We start from the raw sequence: 19,838 nt of genomic DNA on the forward strand, positions 1-19,838 counted from the left end.
CGGCGGAGCGCGGGAAGCGGCGCGCAGCCGCCCCCTGGTCGCTGCGGTGACGGTGGCGCGCGGCCCCGCCTCAAGCCGGCCTGAGGGCAGAAGGGCGCGCGTGCGCGGCCGCCGGCTGAGGTGAGTGCTCGGCGGCGCTGGGTCGGGTCGCGTCCGCTCGCTCCCCTCCTCCCGTCTCCCGTGAGGCGTTACCGGTCGGCAGTTCCCCGTTGCCTTCCTCAGCGCTGGGCAGGCAGCGGGTAGAGCGGCGTCTCCTCCACGGAGCTTTCCCTGCCGAGGGGGAGGGAGCGGCGGCGGCGGCTCGGGAGAGAGAGCCCGCGGCGGGCTCCGCGCCCCTCGCCGCGGGGTGGGCGCTGGCCTGGGCTCCGGGCGCGGCATCTCCCTGCTCTGTCGGGCTCTGAGCAGCGCGCGTTAGTCGGTGTGTCTCTCAGGTGGAAAGCTGTGGTCCGTACCAGTGCTTGTAAAAGTATGCGTGACTGAAGTAGCTGGCTTTGGGAAAGTAATAGCCTGGTAAGAATAGTAGGGCTACTTCAGAGAAGATGAAGGTGGGCGTCAAAGCATTTTGTTACTGTTTTCTGTAGTTAGTCTTGTTATGCCCCTGACTGGATGTTCTCTGTATGCCTTGCGGGCCTTGGGAGTTTTCTGTGAATGCAGCGGGCATGGCAGGTGCACACCTGGATTTAGCTGTGGCGTCTTACTGAGTAAGCTCGGTTGTTGTGGTTTAACCCCAGCTGGCAACTAAGCACTGCACAGCCACTCACTCACTGCCCCTGGGTGGGATGGGGGAGAGAATTACAAGAGTGAGAAAAGTTATGGGTTGGGATAAAGACAACAGCTAAAGCAAAAGCTGCACATGCAAGCAAAGCAAAACAAGGAATTCATTCACTACCTCCCACTGGCAGGCAGGTGTTCAGCCATCTCCAGCAAAGCAGGGCTCCATCATGCGTAATATTACTTAGGAAGAGAAATGCCATCACTCTGAACATCTTACTTCTTTTTTCTTCTTCCCCTAGCCTTATGTGCTGAGCATGATGTCACGTGGTATGGGATATCCCTTTGGTCAGTGAGAGTCAGCTGTCCCAGCTTCTTGTGTTTCTCCAGCCTACTCGCTGGTGGGGTGGTGTGAGAAGCAGAAGAAGCCTTGACTCTGTGTAAGCACTGCTTAGATGTAACAAAGACATCCCTGTGCTACCAACAGTGCTTTCAGCACAAATCCAAAACACAGCCCCATCCTAGCTACTATGAAGAAAATTAACTCTAGCCCAGCCAAAACCAGCACATTGATGCACACCAGTATTGAGCTTATTGCAGTCAAAACTGTTGTTAATAATTATTTAGGAAGAGAGTCCTTGGGCAGCTGCTCTCTTCAAAGCTTCTCAAAATGTTTTTCTTGGGTGAACAAAAAATACATTCGTGTGTTGCTGATAAGTATTGCTTAGTGGTCTTGTTTAATTTTTCATAATGACATAGTGCCTTTTACTTAATTGTGTTGATTCTTGCAGTTGATTCTTCAGGGGACTCATCCCAAAGTACATCTTAAAAAAGCTTTGCAAATAGTGGAAGAAAATGTCACATAAAAGCTCTAAGGAACTCAGGAAAGTAAACATTTCTAGCTCCTTGGAGTCTGAAGATATTAGCTTAGAAACCACAATACCAACTGATGATGTTTCTTCCTCTGAAGAGAGAGAAGGTACTGTTAAAATCACTAAGCAGCTGATTGAACGGAAGGAGTTGCTTCATAATCTTCAGCTGCTTAAAATAGAATTATCTCAGAAAAACTTGATGATTGACAACTTGAAAGTAGAATATTTGACCAAGGTAAGAATCGTTGTTTCTTGTGTCGTATAATCTTATTTCTGGTGCTTTTAGAGTATGGTAGAAACTTCCATGCTGAGAAGTGTTTCTGTGAATTGCGTACTGGAAGCCTACTTTGCCTTTTTTTTTTTTTTTTTTTAATGAGAAAAGGAGGAAACAAAGATCTATAAAACTTCAACTGATTTGTCCAAGGTTTTATACTTTTAAGTGAATGAGTGGGATTAAATTAGTTTTTCCCTTTCTAATAACAAAAGGAAAAGACCTGTATTCTTTCAGGAATGATGAATAATTTTTGCCACTGTTGTAAGCAACTTAGTAGAGCTTCTAACCTGAAATTGTGGAATACTAGAAAAAGTCATCTGAATGCTATTCAATAATCTGTTAAGAAAGATGTGACTAGAATATACCAACATGCTAATAGTAGGAGATTCAGTTGTGTACGGTTTCTACTAAGATGCATGAAATGAAGAAAGGTGTAACAGCTTTTCTGTGTCTGTGTGCAGTCAGCATTTACAACCTACTGTATACTAACTGTGGCTTGCACTGGCTTGCTCCTCTGCGTTTAAGCTTGGTTTGATATCAGCTGAACAAGTAGCTATTAGGCTGAAAAAGATCAATTGTAGAACTAAGTCTTTTCTTTTTTTAGTTCATTAGGGCAAAATCTGTATTATATTTTATGAAGCCTTGGCATGTTTAGAGGTCTTGTTAGACAGTCATTATTGTACTTCCCAGCGCATTGGGCTCTCCACTTTTTTCTTTCAAGGTATTCTTTATGTCAAATTTGTTTTAAAAATTACCAAGGTAACTTCTTTTCTTTGTTTTATATTTATATTCTTTATATATAGATTGAAGAGCTAGAAGAGAAGCTTAATGATGCAATCCATCAAAAGCAGCTGTTGTCTTTACGATTGGATAGCCAGCTGGCATTACAGCAAGAAGATGCTAGGTATGATGGAATTAAAACAAAAAAACCCCTTTGTCTTTAATAACTACTTAATATGAATTCAAATTAATTCATGGACAGTTAATGGAAAGTGATGATTATTAATTGCAAGAATATGATTTGTTTTGCAGATTATATTAGTATTTACATTCTAAAAATTTAATTTACATATTTAATTTACATATATGTAAATTTGAATTAGCACTCACTGCATTAAGTTTGTCATTTTGGTTTTATTGTTACCTGGATTCAAAGTTTAATAGGAACTTGGAGTAAGATAGTTCTTAAAACCACTGAAGAGCACAAGGAATAGGTAGAGGGGGCAGACTTTCCATCAATTTGAACTGAATTTTTAATAACTCTTCAGCCTGAATGGCTTGGGAAAGGTAGGGGGATAATGTTTAGCACTTCCAGTTAGGATTGTTTATTGATCAGAAATGCTTTCAGGTGATGATGTAGAAACTTGCTTTTCTGAAACATTTTGAGTTAATCTATAGCTGAAAATAGACTGGCTAGCAGGCTGCTCCAAATTACTTTGCCAATTAAATGTTTTAACACCTGTAATAGGGCTGTGAAGGAAGACCATTACTTGAATATTCTCCTGTTACAGTAGAGGATGCACCAGCTTACAGGATGTGACTAATTCAATGTCATATTCCGTAGTAAGCCTGGAACAAATTTAGGGATGTGAAGCCAGACCTGAGATTAGTTACAGCAAAGTCTTTCAATCAAGAGCAGCTGACTGGCAGGAAAATCTGTCATTCTGTATGCTTATTTGCACCAGAGTGGAATATTTTCGTGTTGGCCATACTTGAATTATCTGAGGAGTGTTCATTAAAAAAGTACTGATGTGCAAATTGCTATTAGTAGGCATAGGAAAGTTGAACTACTTTCCTTTCCCCATTCTTTTCATTAGTTTTTCTGCCTGTCTTTTACCTTGTTTTTCATTGCTGTTTAACAGCATCGTACACTGTGTGCAGAATATGTCCTTATGTGACTGCTTTGCTGACCTGGGATTTTCTTTTGTCGTTTTGAAACAAGTGGGGCAGACATCGCCTTGTAGTACAAGCTAGTATTTTTAATACTACTTTTAAAATAATGTAGGAATTACTGCATTTTGAAGAATGATTTAATATGTTTTTAAGAGTTACATCTAAAACTTCCAAAAAAGGAGGTCAGTTGCCTTTGATTTAAATAAACACTTTGAAACATCTCTGTGACATGCGGTTTCTCTTGCCTTGTAATAACTTGTCACTGGTGATAATAGTAATTATAGTGTTTTAAGGCTGGAAGTAAGGCTGCTTTTTTAAGTGTAGTGGTGTTTGTGTTTTTGTTTTTTTTTTTTAAAGGGCCTTGACTATTTTATAAATTGAAGTCAGCATATGTGGACATTAATTGTCAGTTCTCAGATTCAGCTTTGTATAGTCAATGACTATGAAGTTCCTGGCTTTTTACATATACTGTGTCCGATACGATTGTGTAACCGTGGTGGTATACACTCTTGGGCTAATCTAATCTCCCTGTGAATTTTCCCCTCTACAAAATGAGCATAACTCACTCCTTTGCAAGGGTGTTGTGAAGGTTTGTCACTCGTGTTACTTGCTACTTAATGTCTTCTGTTTTCAAATCAATCTTGAAGAAAACATCAGGCTCTAATGAAACAAGAAATGGAAACTATTTTATTGAGACAGAAGCAACTGGAGGAAACAAATCATCAATTAAGGGAGAGGGCTGGAGATATCCGTCATAGCTTGCGAGACTTGGAATTAACAGATGATTGCTATGAGCAACTAAAGTCTCTTCCTGAAGATCAGCTGTCTATCCCCGAATATGTTTCTGTGAGTATTGTGTTTTGTATTGGTTTAAAATACAGCTCCATCTTGGGTCTTGCTGGGACGGAGTTAACTTTCTTCATAGCAGCCTGAATCTTGCTGCGTTTTGGATTTGGGGCTGAAATAGCATTGGTAACATGCCAGTGTTTTCACTGTTGCTGGACGGTGCTTGCACAGCATCAAGGCTTTCTCTTTTCCCCCCTCTGCTTCCCCCATTCCCGGTGAGCAGACTAGGGGTGGTCACAGCTGGACAGCTGACCCGAATTGGCCAAAGGAATATTCCAACCCATCTAACATTATGCTCAGCAGTATAAACTGGAAGTAGAGAACGAAAGAGGAGGTGGGGGTTGGCTTCCAAGGTGGTTATGGCTCAGAGGCCTGTTGGGCATCAGTCTGCTGGTGGGAGGTGGTGGGTGATTGTCTTTGCATGGCTTTTTTTTTTTTTAATTTATCTCTCTTTCATTTATTAATTAAACTCTTGAGAAAACTCAACACCTGAGTTTTCATGCTTCCTTTTTTCCCCACGCTCTCCTTCCTCCTGCTCCCACTGGAGGCACCAGGTGAGTGAGCAGCTATACGAGTGCTTGGCTGCTGACCAGGGTCAACCCACCACAGCTGAAAATTGCTTTTATTTAGAATTAAAGGGATGTATATAAAGTAGAAGCTGGTCTATACTCCTAGAGTTCTTATTCTTCCCTGACTAGAAATGAAGGACCTTCAGAGGCAGATGTACTTCTGGATCAGTCCATTTTGACTGGATTTCAGTAGAGAGAACTTTACTCCCAGACTCTGACGTCTTAGAGAGTAGAATGCTGATGTATTGTAAGAGGGTGAAGCAAATGGAGTGTTACAATTAAATGGTGGGCACACATTGATGATATGAGATACAGCAGACTGAAAACAGGAATTGGAAACTGGGCTTGCCAGAACCACAAATTGAGGTGGATTGCAAATATCCCTTACCTTTCCCTCATGCTTTCCATCTGGCCCTTTCCTATCTGACTAAATGGAGGAGATAAAGTATACTTTAAAGTACAATTTAAGACTCATTTTCTTGATTTAAGAAGTTTTTTAATTATGGCTTATGATAGATAGAGGGGCAAGGCTTGTAATAAAAAGACAGTGCCTTCTGTGGGACATGTCCAGGGCATTCTGGCTCACTTCTGAGAATGAAGAGAGTTCAGACATGTAAACCTTAATTCACCGAAGTATTAGCATTGTACTTATCTATAGAGCTAGTTATTAACAAAGCCGTAAATAATATAATCTTAAAAAGCTTAGTGTGTTTGAGGTATAAATGCTGTGTGAATCGGTTCTCTTGCTGGGTGAAAATCATGGTATACTGTGCTCTAGATATGTACAGAGAATTTATGCTTTTCATCCTTATCTAAAGGGTGTTCATAGAATCATAAAATAGTTTGGGTTGGAAGGGACCTTTAAAGGTCATCTAGTCCAGCCCCCCTGCAGTGAGCAGGGACGTCTTCAACTAGATCAGGTTGGGGTATCTACCACCTCTCTGGGCAACCTCTTCCAGTGTTTCACTACCCTTACTGCAAAAAATGTCTTCCTTATATCCAGTCTAAATCTACCCTCTTTTAGTTTGAAACCATTACCCCCTGCCGTACCACAACAGGCCGTGATAAAAAGTTTGACCTCATCTTTTTTGTAAGCCCACTTCAGGTACTGAAAGGCTGCTATAAGGTCTCCCTGGAGCCTTCTCTTCTCCAGGCTGAACAGCCCCAACTCTCTCAGCCGTTCCTCACAGGAGAGGTGTTCCAGCCCTCTGATCATTTTTGTGGCCCTCCTCTGGACCCGCTCCAAGAGCTCCATGTCTTTCCTGTGCTGAGGGCTCCAGAGCTGGATGCAGGACTCTAGGTGAGGTCTCGCCAGAGCAGAGCAGAGGGGCAGAATCACCTCACCTCCCCTTATTTTTCTGATGCTGTTTTCTGCATTTCTTACCTAAGGAGGAATTGTGCATTTCTTAGGCAGATAAAATCTCTGGCTCCAGACCTATATGCAGATTAATAGTACAGTCTGTTGATACTAGAGCAAAATTCTGCTTGTTGAGAAAGAGTTCTGCTTAAAGAAAATTTGAGCAAGAAATTTTCAGACTCTTTTTTTTCTATTTATCAATTATAAAATATTGACTTACAATTCTTCAGGATAGAAGTAAATGTATGTATAATGGTTACACTATATTTGAAACCTGCTGTACTGGACAAACAGCAGGACTTGCTTAAATACAGTTTCTGTATATAGAGATATTGTGAGTTTAAAATACTAGAATTAAAACAAATGTGGGATGTTTTTCACTACTCTTCCACGAAGGGGTGCAATAGAGACATGTTAGAGCAAACACTAAGCAATGTTTAATGTTAATGATGATCACAAATGAAAAATGATGTTTTAAGCATCTTTCTCTTAAAATCACACTTTTATTTTGAACTTGTATGTAAAATTTTTTTTTAATAATTTGTAAGGAGGATTTTTTTAGAAACAGTATATAGAAAATTTTAAAGCACTTCACATCATTGAACTGGTGCTTGGCAGCTGAATCAATTTCTTCAGTAAAGTGAGCCTCGGGTGTACTCTCCTGTAAAAATTTCTCACCAAGTTGTTGAAAAATGGTATCTGCAAATTGTGTTTGATCTGTTTTTAATCATCATGTCTTTTGGTTGCACAGTTTTGCTAACTACATCTCAGTTGCTCTTTTGGAAGGCAGTTAACTGATGCAACAACTTTCACATAACTTCATTTATCAGAAGTCAACTTTGTCTTCCTCTGCACCCACCCGTTTTTTAGCTTAACTCTAGTTTTCCATAAAAAATGGTGAGCACATGCTAAGAATTTTTAAAAAATCACTTAGAAAGCACATCTATATAAATTTGTAATTTTTAAGGTATGCAGTTGTTTCTGAAATCCTTTTATGCTAAATTTTGTTTCTGCTATATTGGTTTTGCAAGAGGCAATGTGTCCTTTGACTGCTGGGTTGCATGAATGTTTACTGGCCATCAAGCAAGCTAAATAACAATTACTAAATTATTAAATTGAGCTTCTGCTACAACCTTCCCCTCATCTGCTGCATTCATTTGCACTTTCTTATTACAATGGTTTGATCTTTCTTGGGAAGGCTGTGCAGCAATGTTTATCCTTGATACATGTATCCCTTGTCACCTTGGTTTGGTACTGGGTAATCTGTTTTATGGTGGTTGCGGTTTGGGAAGTAAATGTGGCATGATGGCACAAGTTAGGTTTCCTAGAAAAATTGCAGTAAAAATACAGGAATGTAAGGGAAAAGGTAGGTGTGGTTTAAAAAAAAAAAAAACCCCAATGCTTTGAGTGGTTACCAGTTAGTGACAATCAAGGTTGCTTTTTAAGTAAAAGAAAAATTAAAAATTTTGTAATCACTTTTTTGTTGGAAGAAAGAAGATTTGATTGAAATGCAGTTGCTTGGCTCAGATGTAATCGGACAAGTTCTTAAAGAATCCAGATAGACAAAAACTAGTCAGTGGAAGCCGTAGTTAAGAGACTAAAAGTGTACTTACTGCTTTGCATGCACATTTCTAAAGTTGTTTTTTTCCTAAGGAAGTAGTTGAAGCCTGTTGTGGTTTGGAAGTTAGAAAGAACCCACAAAACTAACTTCACTGTTTGATTTCACGCAAATCCATTAGAAGCAAAGTCATTTCACAAATGGTCATGAAAAATCTCCTTAAATATTCTATTCTGAAGGAAGAGAACACTGCAACGAAAAAATGATAATGAAACAGTAAAATAAGGCAATAATATGCAGTTAGTTCACTTCCCAGAATAGGAAGATAATTTATAGTTTGAACTGTAGCATCTGATGGTTGAGTTTATTTGGAATTTTCAGAACATGAAAAACAATTTATACCTTATTTTGGGATTATTTGAATTATAGTTTGAAAAGCCATCCTTAATTTTGTTCATTGTATGTGTAAACTTAGATATAACGAATTCAGAATCCCTTGTTACCATCTAAAAAAAAAAGTAAAATAGCAACTATGTTTTGCGAAAGCTTGCATTTTTTTTAGTAGAAAGTAACTTTACATTTGTAGCATATGTCCTATTCTGGCTTATGTTTGTTTTGTATCTAAGGGTATGAACAAAAAGTGGAGCTCTCTTGTTGAGTACAACAAATTCAAACAACAGTAGCTTTGAATAAGCACAGTAAATAAGCAAAAACCAAAAAACCCCACCTCTTCTTAGAAAATTTCACTCTTCTGCCTTACTTCTAATCTTCCAGTCATGTTGCACGCTTGCTTTATTGTATGAAGCAAACTACACCTATGTTTACATTGCAGATTTCATGGCTTCTGTGTTTTTACAATAGTATGGTGTCAATTATATGGAATATACCTGGAACTTTTCTTTGTCTTCTGATGTTTACAGGTAGCAAAACGGAGACCTGTCTTCCTTCTGCATGGAAGTATAGTACAGCTTGCTCTTGAATGCTTAGTTTAGCTGTGCTTTCTTGCTTGTGTTTCTTCTTTAATCATATATCAAACAAAGTGTTAATGGGAAGGGGGGTATGGAGTAGCTTTTACCTGAAAATTGTGCTTAATTATCTGTTCTTTTCTTTTCATCCTCCAAAATAAATATTTTAAGGTATCAAGTTAATCTGGGAGTAATAACCTCTGTGTACGTGTGTGTGGGTGTATATCAAAAAAGCTCTTTCTTCTTTCTTTTGTCTCCTTTTGTTTTTTACTACTGTGTTTTCTAGTATTTTTTCTTGTTCAGTAGAAATGTTCTGAAAAAGCTTTATGAATGTAAGACTGTGTGACTGGAGTGGGGGAAAAGAGGCGTGGGGGAAAAGAGGAGTATGTGTTATACTTTTTTTTTTTTAAATTCTTTTACAAAGTTTTTTTTTCAGTGCTAATTTAGCAGAGTAGATTCTTTCATAGGCTTAGTTGCACAGTGTAGCTGAACCCATGTGCTATTGCTTGAAGGTGGGGAGGGAGGTGTGCCACAGTTCTTCCTGGTTATGTGCTGTTCCCACTTCCTGTGCTTGCTCCTGCATTTTTCTTGGTGCAGATTCAGCACACTGGACTGGCAGAAAACAAAACTAATCTCTCTCCATTTCTACACACCCCATAAAAATTTATACTGGCTTGGGGCAGGTTAGCCAGTTCAGTTGGTTTATTGCTGAATAGGCTTTTTTTTTTTATTTTTACCCTGTTAATCAAATAGGCTGTAGAGTGGCACGAGTAAGAGGGTGGGACCATGCTGTCCATTAGCAGCTGTATTTTTTAATCAGATAGCCTGACTGGGAGCTCCCTTAGTTGAACAGAAATGTGTATCTTTTATTACTCTTTATTTAGTACCAAACACAAATTATTTCTGACCTGCTGATATCACAGGCTGAAGAAAGAAACTGTCTTTGCTTTAACATTCCTCCCCAGCCAGGTTCCTGGTATGCACTAGAAATCGTTTGGTGAATAAAATATGCCATAAAATATTGAGCTGATTTGTTTTGGGGATTGTAGTTTTACGATTGCAATTTTGCTAGTCTCAATTTTAAGTATCTGTCTTGTTCTCCTAGATCCGATTCTACGAAGTAGTCCATTCCTTAAGAAAGGAGCTAAGTGATCTACACATGAAAAAGGAGAGCCTAGCAGAAGAGCTAAGTGGGTACAAATCCCAACTGAAGTGTCTGATGGAGGTCTGTTCACCTTAATTACTTCAATTAAGAAACTGTGTAAATACATAGAAAAAAAATCATTTTCCAATTCATCATTCATGTATGAGATATAAAACCTTTTTTGTTCTGTAAAAATTACTGGGAGGAGAGAGACAAAGGGGAAAATGCTGTATATGTCCTTGCATAATAGCTGATTTCATGTTCTGGCTACCCTGCGCAAGATTTGTTCATAAGACTGTTCAGTATAGGCTCTTATCAGCTATGTTCTGCTTTCTGAGGGCAAGATTCAAGGCGGGGAAGCTGAGACAGGAGATCCATCCAGCACTAATGGAAGGCTCAATGATGGTTCGATGTATAGTTTTCGAGATGGTGACGTCTTGGTAGCAATTTGCTTCACCTTTGGTTTTAATAACATAGAAATGCATTTTTTAAGAATTCTTTAGAGTTGCATCTTCTCTGTTGTGCTTTTCAGCTTTTTGTATTTTAATTTTCCTATTTATTTCTATACTAAAGATAACTTGATTTCAGGTAAGGTATAAATGCCAGAAGGAGAGAAACATATTTTCTAAATATATTTAATTTTTATTTTCAAAGAGTAAAGGAGTTGAAATGGCATAGGGAGTATGTTGTTTTTAAGGTATTTATGAATATTTGTAGTATTCTTAGTATGCATAGAGCTGGAATAATTTTTATTTTAGCTTAGTTCTGCATAAAACTGGAGTTGTGATAAGACAGTTTCAGGTGCCTAGAGTATGTTTATCCAAGCCATGGTTAGCAGGGACCTAAATGTCACTGTCATTTTACTACTTCTAAAATGATTCTTTAGTTACCCCCCCTTTTTTTCCTCGAAATTTACTTACAGAATAATCAAGTGTAAAGAGTTATTAATTATGCAGGGTTATCTTGTGAAATTCCTATAATTTTTTTTATTGAATTAGAAAAAGTAGTCAATAAAATTTGTGCATTTATGTGCTTCAGCACTATTTTTGTGTCATGATCTCTGGTCATAATTGAGATTGAATTAATCCTGTTAACTTCGATTTATGTGAGCATTTTCCTTCATTGTACATTTAATATACTCTGGTTTAATAAAATTCTGCAGGAGAATTTCAGCCTTCAGAGATTTGACTGACATCTGTGTTAGTTCTTGCTGCAGCAGTTTAATGGGATAGTAGATAACAATAATTAAAGGTGTGCTAGAAACAATTTTCTTGGTACATTGAGTTTTCCATAATGTAGAAGCTTCTAATGTTGTTCTTTTTATACCACATGGTGGCAGTATCCACCTTTCCCACTGATTTATTTTTCAACGTTTGAAGTTTACTGTGCTTTGCTTTTGATGCTGATGAGAAAGCACTGGAATGTTGCCTGTGTTGAACTGAGGTGCTTCTTTGAATGCTTGTACCCGGTTTGCATAATCATGCTTAAAAGAAGAGTCAGTTCTCACAATTACTTAGAATGAATACATTCTTTAAAAAAATAAAAAAAACAAAAACCACCAAACGCCCCCCCCCCAACCAGAGAGGAGCTCCAGATGTTGAAATATCCCAAGAAAAAAAGGCCTACAGTTGTTAATAAAAATTATTCCTTATGCTTAGAGTGACAGAATCATAGAATGCTTTGAGTTGAAAGGGACATCTAGAGGTCATCTAGCCCACCCCCCTGCAGTGAACAGGGACATCTTCAACTAGACCAGGTTTCTCAGAGCCCAGTCCAACCTGGCCTTGAATGTTTCCAGAATGGGGCCTCCACTCCCTCTCTGGGCAACCTGTTCCACTGTTTCACCACCCTTATCGTAAAAAATTTCTTCCTTATACCTAGTCTAAGTCTACCATCTCTTAGTTTAAAGCCATTACTCCTTGTCCTATCAGAACAAGCCCTGCTGAAGATATTTTCCACATCTTTCCTATAGGCCCCCTTCAGGTACTGAAAGGCTGCTATAACGTCTCCCTGCAGCCTTCTCTTCTCCAGGCTGAACAGCCAACTCTCTCGGCCTTTCCCCATAGCAGAGGTGCTCCAGCCCTCGGTTCATCTTTGTGGCCCTCCTCTGGACCCGCTCCAACAGCTCCATGTCCTTCTTGTGCTGGGGGCTCCAGAGGTGGACGCAGGACTCCAGGTGGGGTCTCGCCAGAGCAGTGTGGAGTTGCAGAACCACCTCTCTTGACCTGCTGGCCATGCTTGTCTTGATGCAGCCCAGGATACAGGTGGCCTTGTGGGCTGTGAACGCACATTGGTGGCTCATGTCAAGCTTTTCATGTACCAGTACCCCCAAGTCCTTCTTGGCAGGACTGCTCTCAATCCCTGCATCCCCCACCCTCTGCTGATAGCGGGGTTTGCCCTGACCAAGATGCAGGACCTTGCACTTGGCCTTGTTGAACCTCAGGAGGTTGACACAGGCCCATTTCTTGAGCTTGTCCCTTCCTTCTGTTCCATCAACTACTCAAATTCTCAGGTTTCAGATGAGACCAGTTACTGCAGTTCTTCCATATGTACAAAAAAATCCCAAACCCAAGTCTTCATCCTACCTGTTACTCATAGAGATGACGTGTTTTGGATATTTAATGAAATGTGATCTGATATGAGGTATTCTGTGTATGGAGAGACTTAAGAGTCTCTCTATTTTGCTGCTGGCAAGTTCAGATTTGACCCTAGTGACTTGATGAGTGTCGCTGTAACAAGGTACCTCGGGCTGTTTCAGATAAGGTAAGAGGAGCATCATCAATACGTGAGGGTACTTTAGATAATCTCTAATGTGCTCAGTACACTAACGCTAACATACCTATGCATCTTTAGCGGTTTGTGAAGAAGCAGTTTCAAGGTGTACTGTTGATAACTTGCTTATTTGAGCTCCTTCAATAAGGCCAAGCTTTATTGCAAAGAAATTTATCAGTAGAAAATAAAGCAAAGTTTCATTCAGAGTCTTACTTAAGCTCTTACACTTTTGTTTTACTGTTTTTCTGGTATTCCAATCGTTCTTTATTTCCAACTGCATAAAACATAGTTGCTGAAGTTTCTTGCCAGTTATTTCATAACTTACACTCTTCAAATCCTTCCTCACGTTTCCCATCCAGCAGTCCTTACATTTTAAGTTTTCTCCAACAGTTGCAATATTTCTGTTCTCTACATAGTTTATCAATAAAGTGTCTGTTCTGGGTTTAAAACTTCTTTAAGAAACTACTAATACACACATTTGAAACACATTTCTAACTCTGAGAATAAACCACTTTGTACAATAAGCATTCCTTTTTTCTGCTATTGCTGATAATTAAGGCTCTTCCTAATGAGTTTCAACATGGTTTTTTACCTCTTTGTGGAACACAGAAAGGAACTAAAACATACACTTAGCCCAAATCTTTGTGTTAACTACTAATGACTTGGAGGAGGAGGATTTTGCTGGCATTTCTGTTTGTTCATGGCTGACAGACTACGTTTGAGTAAGTTTTATACATACGGATATTCACACAGAAATAAAGTCATGAGAAATGTAGGAGAGTTATGTATAGGCTCGTAGGAAAGTCTAACTAGCCAACAAAGAATTGAAAAAGTTTAAAGAAAAATCCAAACTTGTCTAATATGTTATGCTAACTCTAGGAAAATTTAACTGTGCAATGAATTCATTGAATAAGATAACCATTGCCTAACATCAGCTATGTTATTTTGTGACTGGATGGCTGTAGTCCTTTAATTTGGTCAAAAGAAATGAGCTCTGATTTTACTGTTCTTGTTTTGGAGTGTGAACGTGAGACACTGAGATTATTTTGTTTTCTCTGCGTGTGACCCTTTATATACTGTTTTGTGGGAGAGCAAAGCAGCGCAGTTCTGTTCTCTGAACGCTATTATGATAAGCCAGTATGTCTGAATATCAGCTATATAAAATCAGGTCTTCAGACCCGCTAAATCTTGTTTAGCTACATGCTGACGTGTTGTTCTTGTTGTGGGGGGAAAACCTTACCAAACAAAACTTGTTGTTGGCGCAACAGACCTAGCGTGGCACAAAACTGAGTGCAGTGGCCTCATATTGTGGCCTCTCAGCCAACTGAGTTTATCAGTATCCAGCTGTACCATCTAGGAAGCTTGGTTCTGTAAAATTTGAATTGTCGTTGTAGCCTTGTAGAAACTAATTTGTATTAGAATAACTTTTACCGGTGTCTTCAGAGCATAAAAGACATCTTTCAAATGTTTGTCACCTGTATGTTTACTGTAGGTGTATGAAAATAAGTTTTGTTTGTTCAGAAGAGGCAGAAGGTCCTAAGTGTGTATCAGCCTCAGTTAGCACTCATTTAATTCTTAGTATGCTGAGGAGTAAGACCACTAAAACTCTACAACTTCTGTAACAAAAGTTCTCTTGTTGATTGTATGTTGCTGCTCTGAGTTAGCACTTAATCAAACCCTGCTGAATCTGTAACACAGATCCAGTAGGGAGGGGAGCTGCTTCTGACAACTGGTAGCAAAGAACTGTGTGTGCAGACTGATTTGCTGGAACATAAGCTGATAATCGCAGCTAGTGTCAGAAGATTTTTGTCACTACTTTCTGTTTTTTTAAGTGGTCAGTATAAGTGGTTGTGCAGTACTACCACCAAGTTAATGGCTCTCTGTACATAATTCTTGCATCTGTGATTTAGACTAGTGTGCTTGCTCTGATTCTAGGTGCAGCAGCAACACACAGGGGGGAGGCAGTGGAACTGGTAAAAGCAGTGTTCTTGTATTGCAGTGCTGACTGGTCTGTTACCAAATGTCAAGTACAGACTCGTTTCTGTCCTCCTTTTGCAATGCTCAGTACTTTAAGTACAAATAATATTGGTGCCACCACCTTTGGAGGTACAGATAAAGAAGAATGTCCAGATATAGTGTTGTATTACCAGGAGCTTCCCAGAAACAAAATGAACTTCTGATGTGTGTGTTCTCATGCTGAACATCAGTGTACTATTTTCAGAGTTGTTTGCTTCCAGAGTGGTTAGAAACCTTCCCTCAAACAGATGTAATTTACTACTTGTATGTTTCTCTCAAGGCTGGGAGAGTGTATGGGAATGAAATTCTGTGCTTTTTTTTGTAGCTCTAGAAGATTAAGTATTGCTTTCTTCTTCTGGCTATGAGTTTCTTGGCAATGTTTTTTCTGGAATATGGTCTTGATACAGTTTTATCAGGGCTTCCTTTTTTTTTCTTTCTGTAAAGTTGCCTTCGGGACTTGGAATCAAATTTATAGTATGGCAGTTATCTAAAAGCTATGGTTAGCCTAAAGACAAAACTGGATGTATGTAGGACAAAAATCTCTTCTAAGACCTTGTCTCTGAATCAGGGTTAGTAGCTGTCAGGTTTTGCTAGACATACCTAACAATTTTCTCTGTGATGATGTTTCCCAGCTGGAGGAAAAACGTTTCTGTGGTCTTCAAAGAATGAACTAAGCTATTGAACTCAAAGGATCAGTTGGCACTAGATGTATCTGAGTGTTGTAAAATTGAGGCTACTGTTGCTACTCCAGACGGGATATGTTCCCGAAGATTTCTTCTGAAGTTTGCACATCTATAATTAAAGACTGCACTCTAGAACCCTTCCTTAGCCCCCTGATACCAATTATTTCAAGCAATGCTTTGATTACTTGGTCTTCACATCTCTCTCTAAAAAGGACAGGTGAGGCCTCAGTCTTAGGTGAGATATGTGCCTTCTTTCCTCCATTATTTTCAGTATTTATCTTCAGGAATAAAGCTGCAAAGAAAAATATTCTACCAATAATTATTTGCTTGGGGCAGCAGTTTGACATTTCCAATACTCAAGAAAACTTATTTGTGTGTGAAAGTTCCCTTTTCTATCTAATGTGTTTCTACCTCTTTTGATATATAGCTATGGCTCCTACAGACTGCTAGTTGTTGTTCAGAAGGACCAAATGCCTGAATTCTAGTCTCTAATGCAATGATCTGAAGGATCCTTTTTAACTGGAGAGTATTTTACTGAAGATTCTTGTCAACTCAGATCCAGAGAGAAAGATCTTCTTATTCCCCACCCTTTCTTTTGCATTAGAGGCACTTATGCGAAAGCTTTTCTTTCTTACCTTTCTTGCAGAGCTTCCCTGTTCTGGAAGTAGCTCGACAATTTTGTTTATAACTTTTAGTGGCAGATAGTGCCTCATCTACAGTCCTTAGCAGATTACCAATTTCATATCAACATACTAGAAGAGATGTCTTATTTATTCAGTTATGTATAACTTCTGCCTGACATTTGGGCAGTCGTATTCAAGGAACTAGTATATTGACCAATAATTTTTGAATGCATACTATGTAAACAGATTGAAGGAAAATGTCATCTCTAAGAAAGTAGCAGCACCTCATCCAAATAACTTGAGGGAACTGATTTTCACATCACAGTAGTATAGTAGCTTTACATTTGCCTAGGGCCTTGAGGTACCTTAGGATACGAACAGAAAGTGCTGGCTTGTGTAAGTGATCCTTCAAAGATGAAGTCATGCTACTTCTGCTTGATTGGCTGATTAATCTTTCCTTGCATTTCTGTTGTTATCTTCTTATCCCCAAAGACTTTTTGGAAGATCAGCTAACCACTACCATGTTTTAGGTGTCACCAACTTTGTTCAACAAGTATGTCACCCACTTTTTGTACTTGAAATTTAGATACGTGTTCATTTCAGTGACTGTTGCCACTCGTTCCAGAGGGAGGCTAGCAGTGAAGCTTAGTATCATAAAACTGAGGTCTGGCATTAGATCTTTAGTTTCTCTACCAGTTTGGGTTTTAAATGGTGCAGACCAGGCAAGTTCAGAATATGCTTGCTTGAAACATCTGTCTGTGCACAGTGTTTGTAAACCATATGGAGGCTCTTCTTGATAGGGACTGCTTCACGTGTTCTATAGAAACCGCCTGTGCTGGTTGTTACTGGGTCTCTTGGACAGCTCCATTAACAATTTCTTTACGCAATGTTTGGCTACTCGTCTCGCACAGGAGGTGTGTGTTTGTTTTAACCACCTCGTCTGTCTGAGTTGCTATGCTCTGCAGTAGCAAAAATTAGTAAGAAGCTGAAGAAAAACCATGCATTGTTGGCAGGATCATTGCAGTCATGTTCCATGTGAGGAAGTATTGTTTGTCCCTTAATATTTTAAGGTTTGTGGACTTCCTTAAGGTATTTTTTTTATTGTTGTTATTTCGAGGACTTCATTCATGTCCTTGAAAATGCTCTTGGTCATTTTAAAAGCCCCCTTTTTGCTTCAGCAGGACAAAGCTGTTCATGAAGACTTCCAAGCTATCTCCTGAAGATAAATTGAAAGATAAAGCTGTTCCATTGCAGAGATCTTAAAATCAGTTCAGGGTATATGTACATTGTTGTAAACTAAATTGATTTCATCACATGCAAAGCAAGGCTTATTCTTCCTAAGCACAGGCAACTTAATTGTGTGTCTTTAAGATGTATTGCTGTAGAAGTCCAGAAGCTTGTGTATCTGCTACCTGGAGATATGGATACCATATAGGGTTTTTTGTGTGTTACCCTATAGACTGTTAATTAACTTGCCTTGTCGCAGTTCTTCCTGTGATTAAAATACAACTTTGACACCGAAAAGATTAGGTTGTTGGAAAACAGTGGCCTATGCAGTAGCAGTAGTATTTCTTCAAGAATTATACTAAGTCTTTAAAAAACACACAAAACAAACCCCCTTTCTTTAATTATCTGTTTAACAGTTTGATACTTTCGGTATGTCTTAGTAACACTTTTCAAAAGTAGAATTTAACTTCCTTCCCCTTCCCTAGAGTTATCATGTTGTTACATGACATGAACAACCAATTTGTTAAATAAAATTTAAAACCTAGTTTAGGTCTTGGGTATTAGAAGGAACTAATTTTGTAGATCTTTAACTGTTCTGTTAATTGGTGCTTTAGAGCTGTGTCTGACAAATTTTTCCAGGGGTTAACCAAATTAATTTTATAATTTTGGTAGTTGTCTTCTAGCTGCTAAATGTGTAATACTGTAGGAGATTCAATAGCCCACTCTGTGAAGGGCACATGAATTCCAGCACAGTATTAACAGCAGAATGGCACAGGATATCCACAGAGGAATTGGATTCAAACTTAATCTTTCAATTTGCACTTAAAAGTGAAGTGCCCTTACCACCATTTCCTATTGCAAGATCAGTCACGTTTGCACTGTATAACAGGGTACTTTCACCTGTATCTTACATATTTGACTCTAGAGAACTTGTAGACAACACCTCTAAAAACATCTGACAGAGGCTGTACCATTATGACAATGCTGTCTTTATAAATGATGGCATGTTAATTAGTTTAACAAGAAAGTGTTCTATAGTGTTAATTTGCTTAATGCATATCCATTAATTAGGGTAAAAATAAAAATAAGCCAGTGTGTTGATGAATAACAATCACATCTTTAAGTGACATGTTCTTAGTGATATATTGTACAAAATCCTCATGAAAACTTACTCAGTATCGTGATCTATTGTGATTTTAGTGAAAGTGAAATTTTTATTTGTAAACAGAATAGTTACAATAGGTTTAGTAGCTCAAGGAGCTTTTCTGTAGTGTCTTACAAGGATTTAGGTATGTTTTTTCAAGAAGACATTCTGTCAATCTTTTCAGTTTATGGTGCCTATGAATTTCAATGTTCTTAGTGTCTTTCCATCCCTATCCTAGAGTATTTTCCTTGTGTTCATTCCTCCTAGAAAGCTGTATTTAGGAGTCATCCACTCTATATATGCTGTTGTCTATATATTCTTGTCTATTAAAAACTAGCCGGACACAATTAATCCTCTCTTATAATTGCATAAAGCATTGCTTTCAGGTTATTTTTGAAAAATTATGCACTCATACAATGTTCCTCACTACAAAATAATTTTAATTTGCAGTGGTTAAAAGGTGGTTTCAGTAATCACATCTTAAGGCAATGATTTGATTTTGTGTTTGCCTTCAGTCAGCAATATTGTGATGTCCATTTGGTATAACCAGATGGAGTTATTGTTTATCAAGCAACCATTATTGAGCCTGCCATGTATCAACCATAGCAGAAAAAAAACAGAACTCAGCAGTATTCAGAGAAACAGAATATGGAAAAAATGTAGATGCCCCAAGGATATTCTTAGATTTTTAACAAGCAACTCTTTATTTGCTGTCCATTAGTTTTCCCTAGTATAGGTGGATGAGCATTATTTTTTGGTTGTTTTTGTGAAGAAATTGTTTAGTAGTACAGCATTTAGGACAAGCAAGTAAGGTAAGTTTGTGAAAATAAGTATCTACTTTGTAGAACAATCTGAGAAATGGAGTCTAGATTGGGGATCAAGGTACAAAAGTCTGCTGTTCCTGTGGGGGCTTGGAGGGAGGAGTGTGATGATTAGGAAATCTGTTTATGTTCAAAAGGAATTACCAGTGTTTTAAAAGCCAGATGCTTTCTGTGTGTTCTCTTGCTTTGGTCCCTTTTTTCTGGTTCCCATAGTAGTGTCTCCAAGTCTATGAGGAGGAAAAAGAAGAAAAAATGGAAATTAATGCTGATAGACCATTAAATAAGCACCTTTGGGTTTGTTTATAGTTCCTCCCCCTTTTTTTTTTCCTGTTTCCCCTGGGTTTTTTCTAGGGGTTTTTTTCC

The 19,838-nt window shown here is 38.7% G+C and overlaps 1 protein-coding gene across 1 annotated transcript in view; it reads left to right on the plus strand.

Annotated features, from left to right (window-relative positions):
• The first annotated feature begins 74 nt into the window (after window positions 1-74).
• Window positions 75-19,838, plus strand: part of PIBF1 (progesterone immunomodulatory binding factor 1) — a 124,506-nt gene continuing 104,742 nt past the window's right edge. The window contains exons 1-5 of the mRNA XM_075422957.1: window positions 75-120; window positions 1,503-1,818; window positions 2,661-2,761; window positions 4,398-4,596; window positions 10,151-10,270. Coding sequence (XP_075279072.1) covers window positions 1,567-1,818; window positions 2,661-2,761; window positions 4,398-4,596; window positions 10,151-10,270 — 672 coding nt within the window. The 5' untranslated portion in view covers window positions 75-120; window positions 1,503-1,566. The remainder of the gene's footprint in view (window positions 121-1,502; window positions 1,819-2,660; window positions 2,762-4,397; window positions 4,597-10,150; window positions 10,271-19,838) is intronic.

This window comes from Opisthocomus hoazin, chromosome 1 (genome assembly GCF_030867145.1).
Source record: "Opisthocomus hoazin isolate bOpiHoa1 chromosome 1, bOpiHoa1.hap1, whole genome shotgun sequence".
Taxonomy (NCBI): Eukaryota; Metazoa; Chordata; class Aves; order Opisthocomiformes; family Opisthocomidae; genus Opisthocomus; species Opisthocomus hoazin.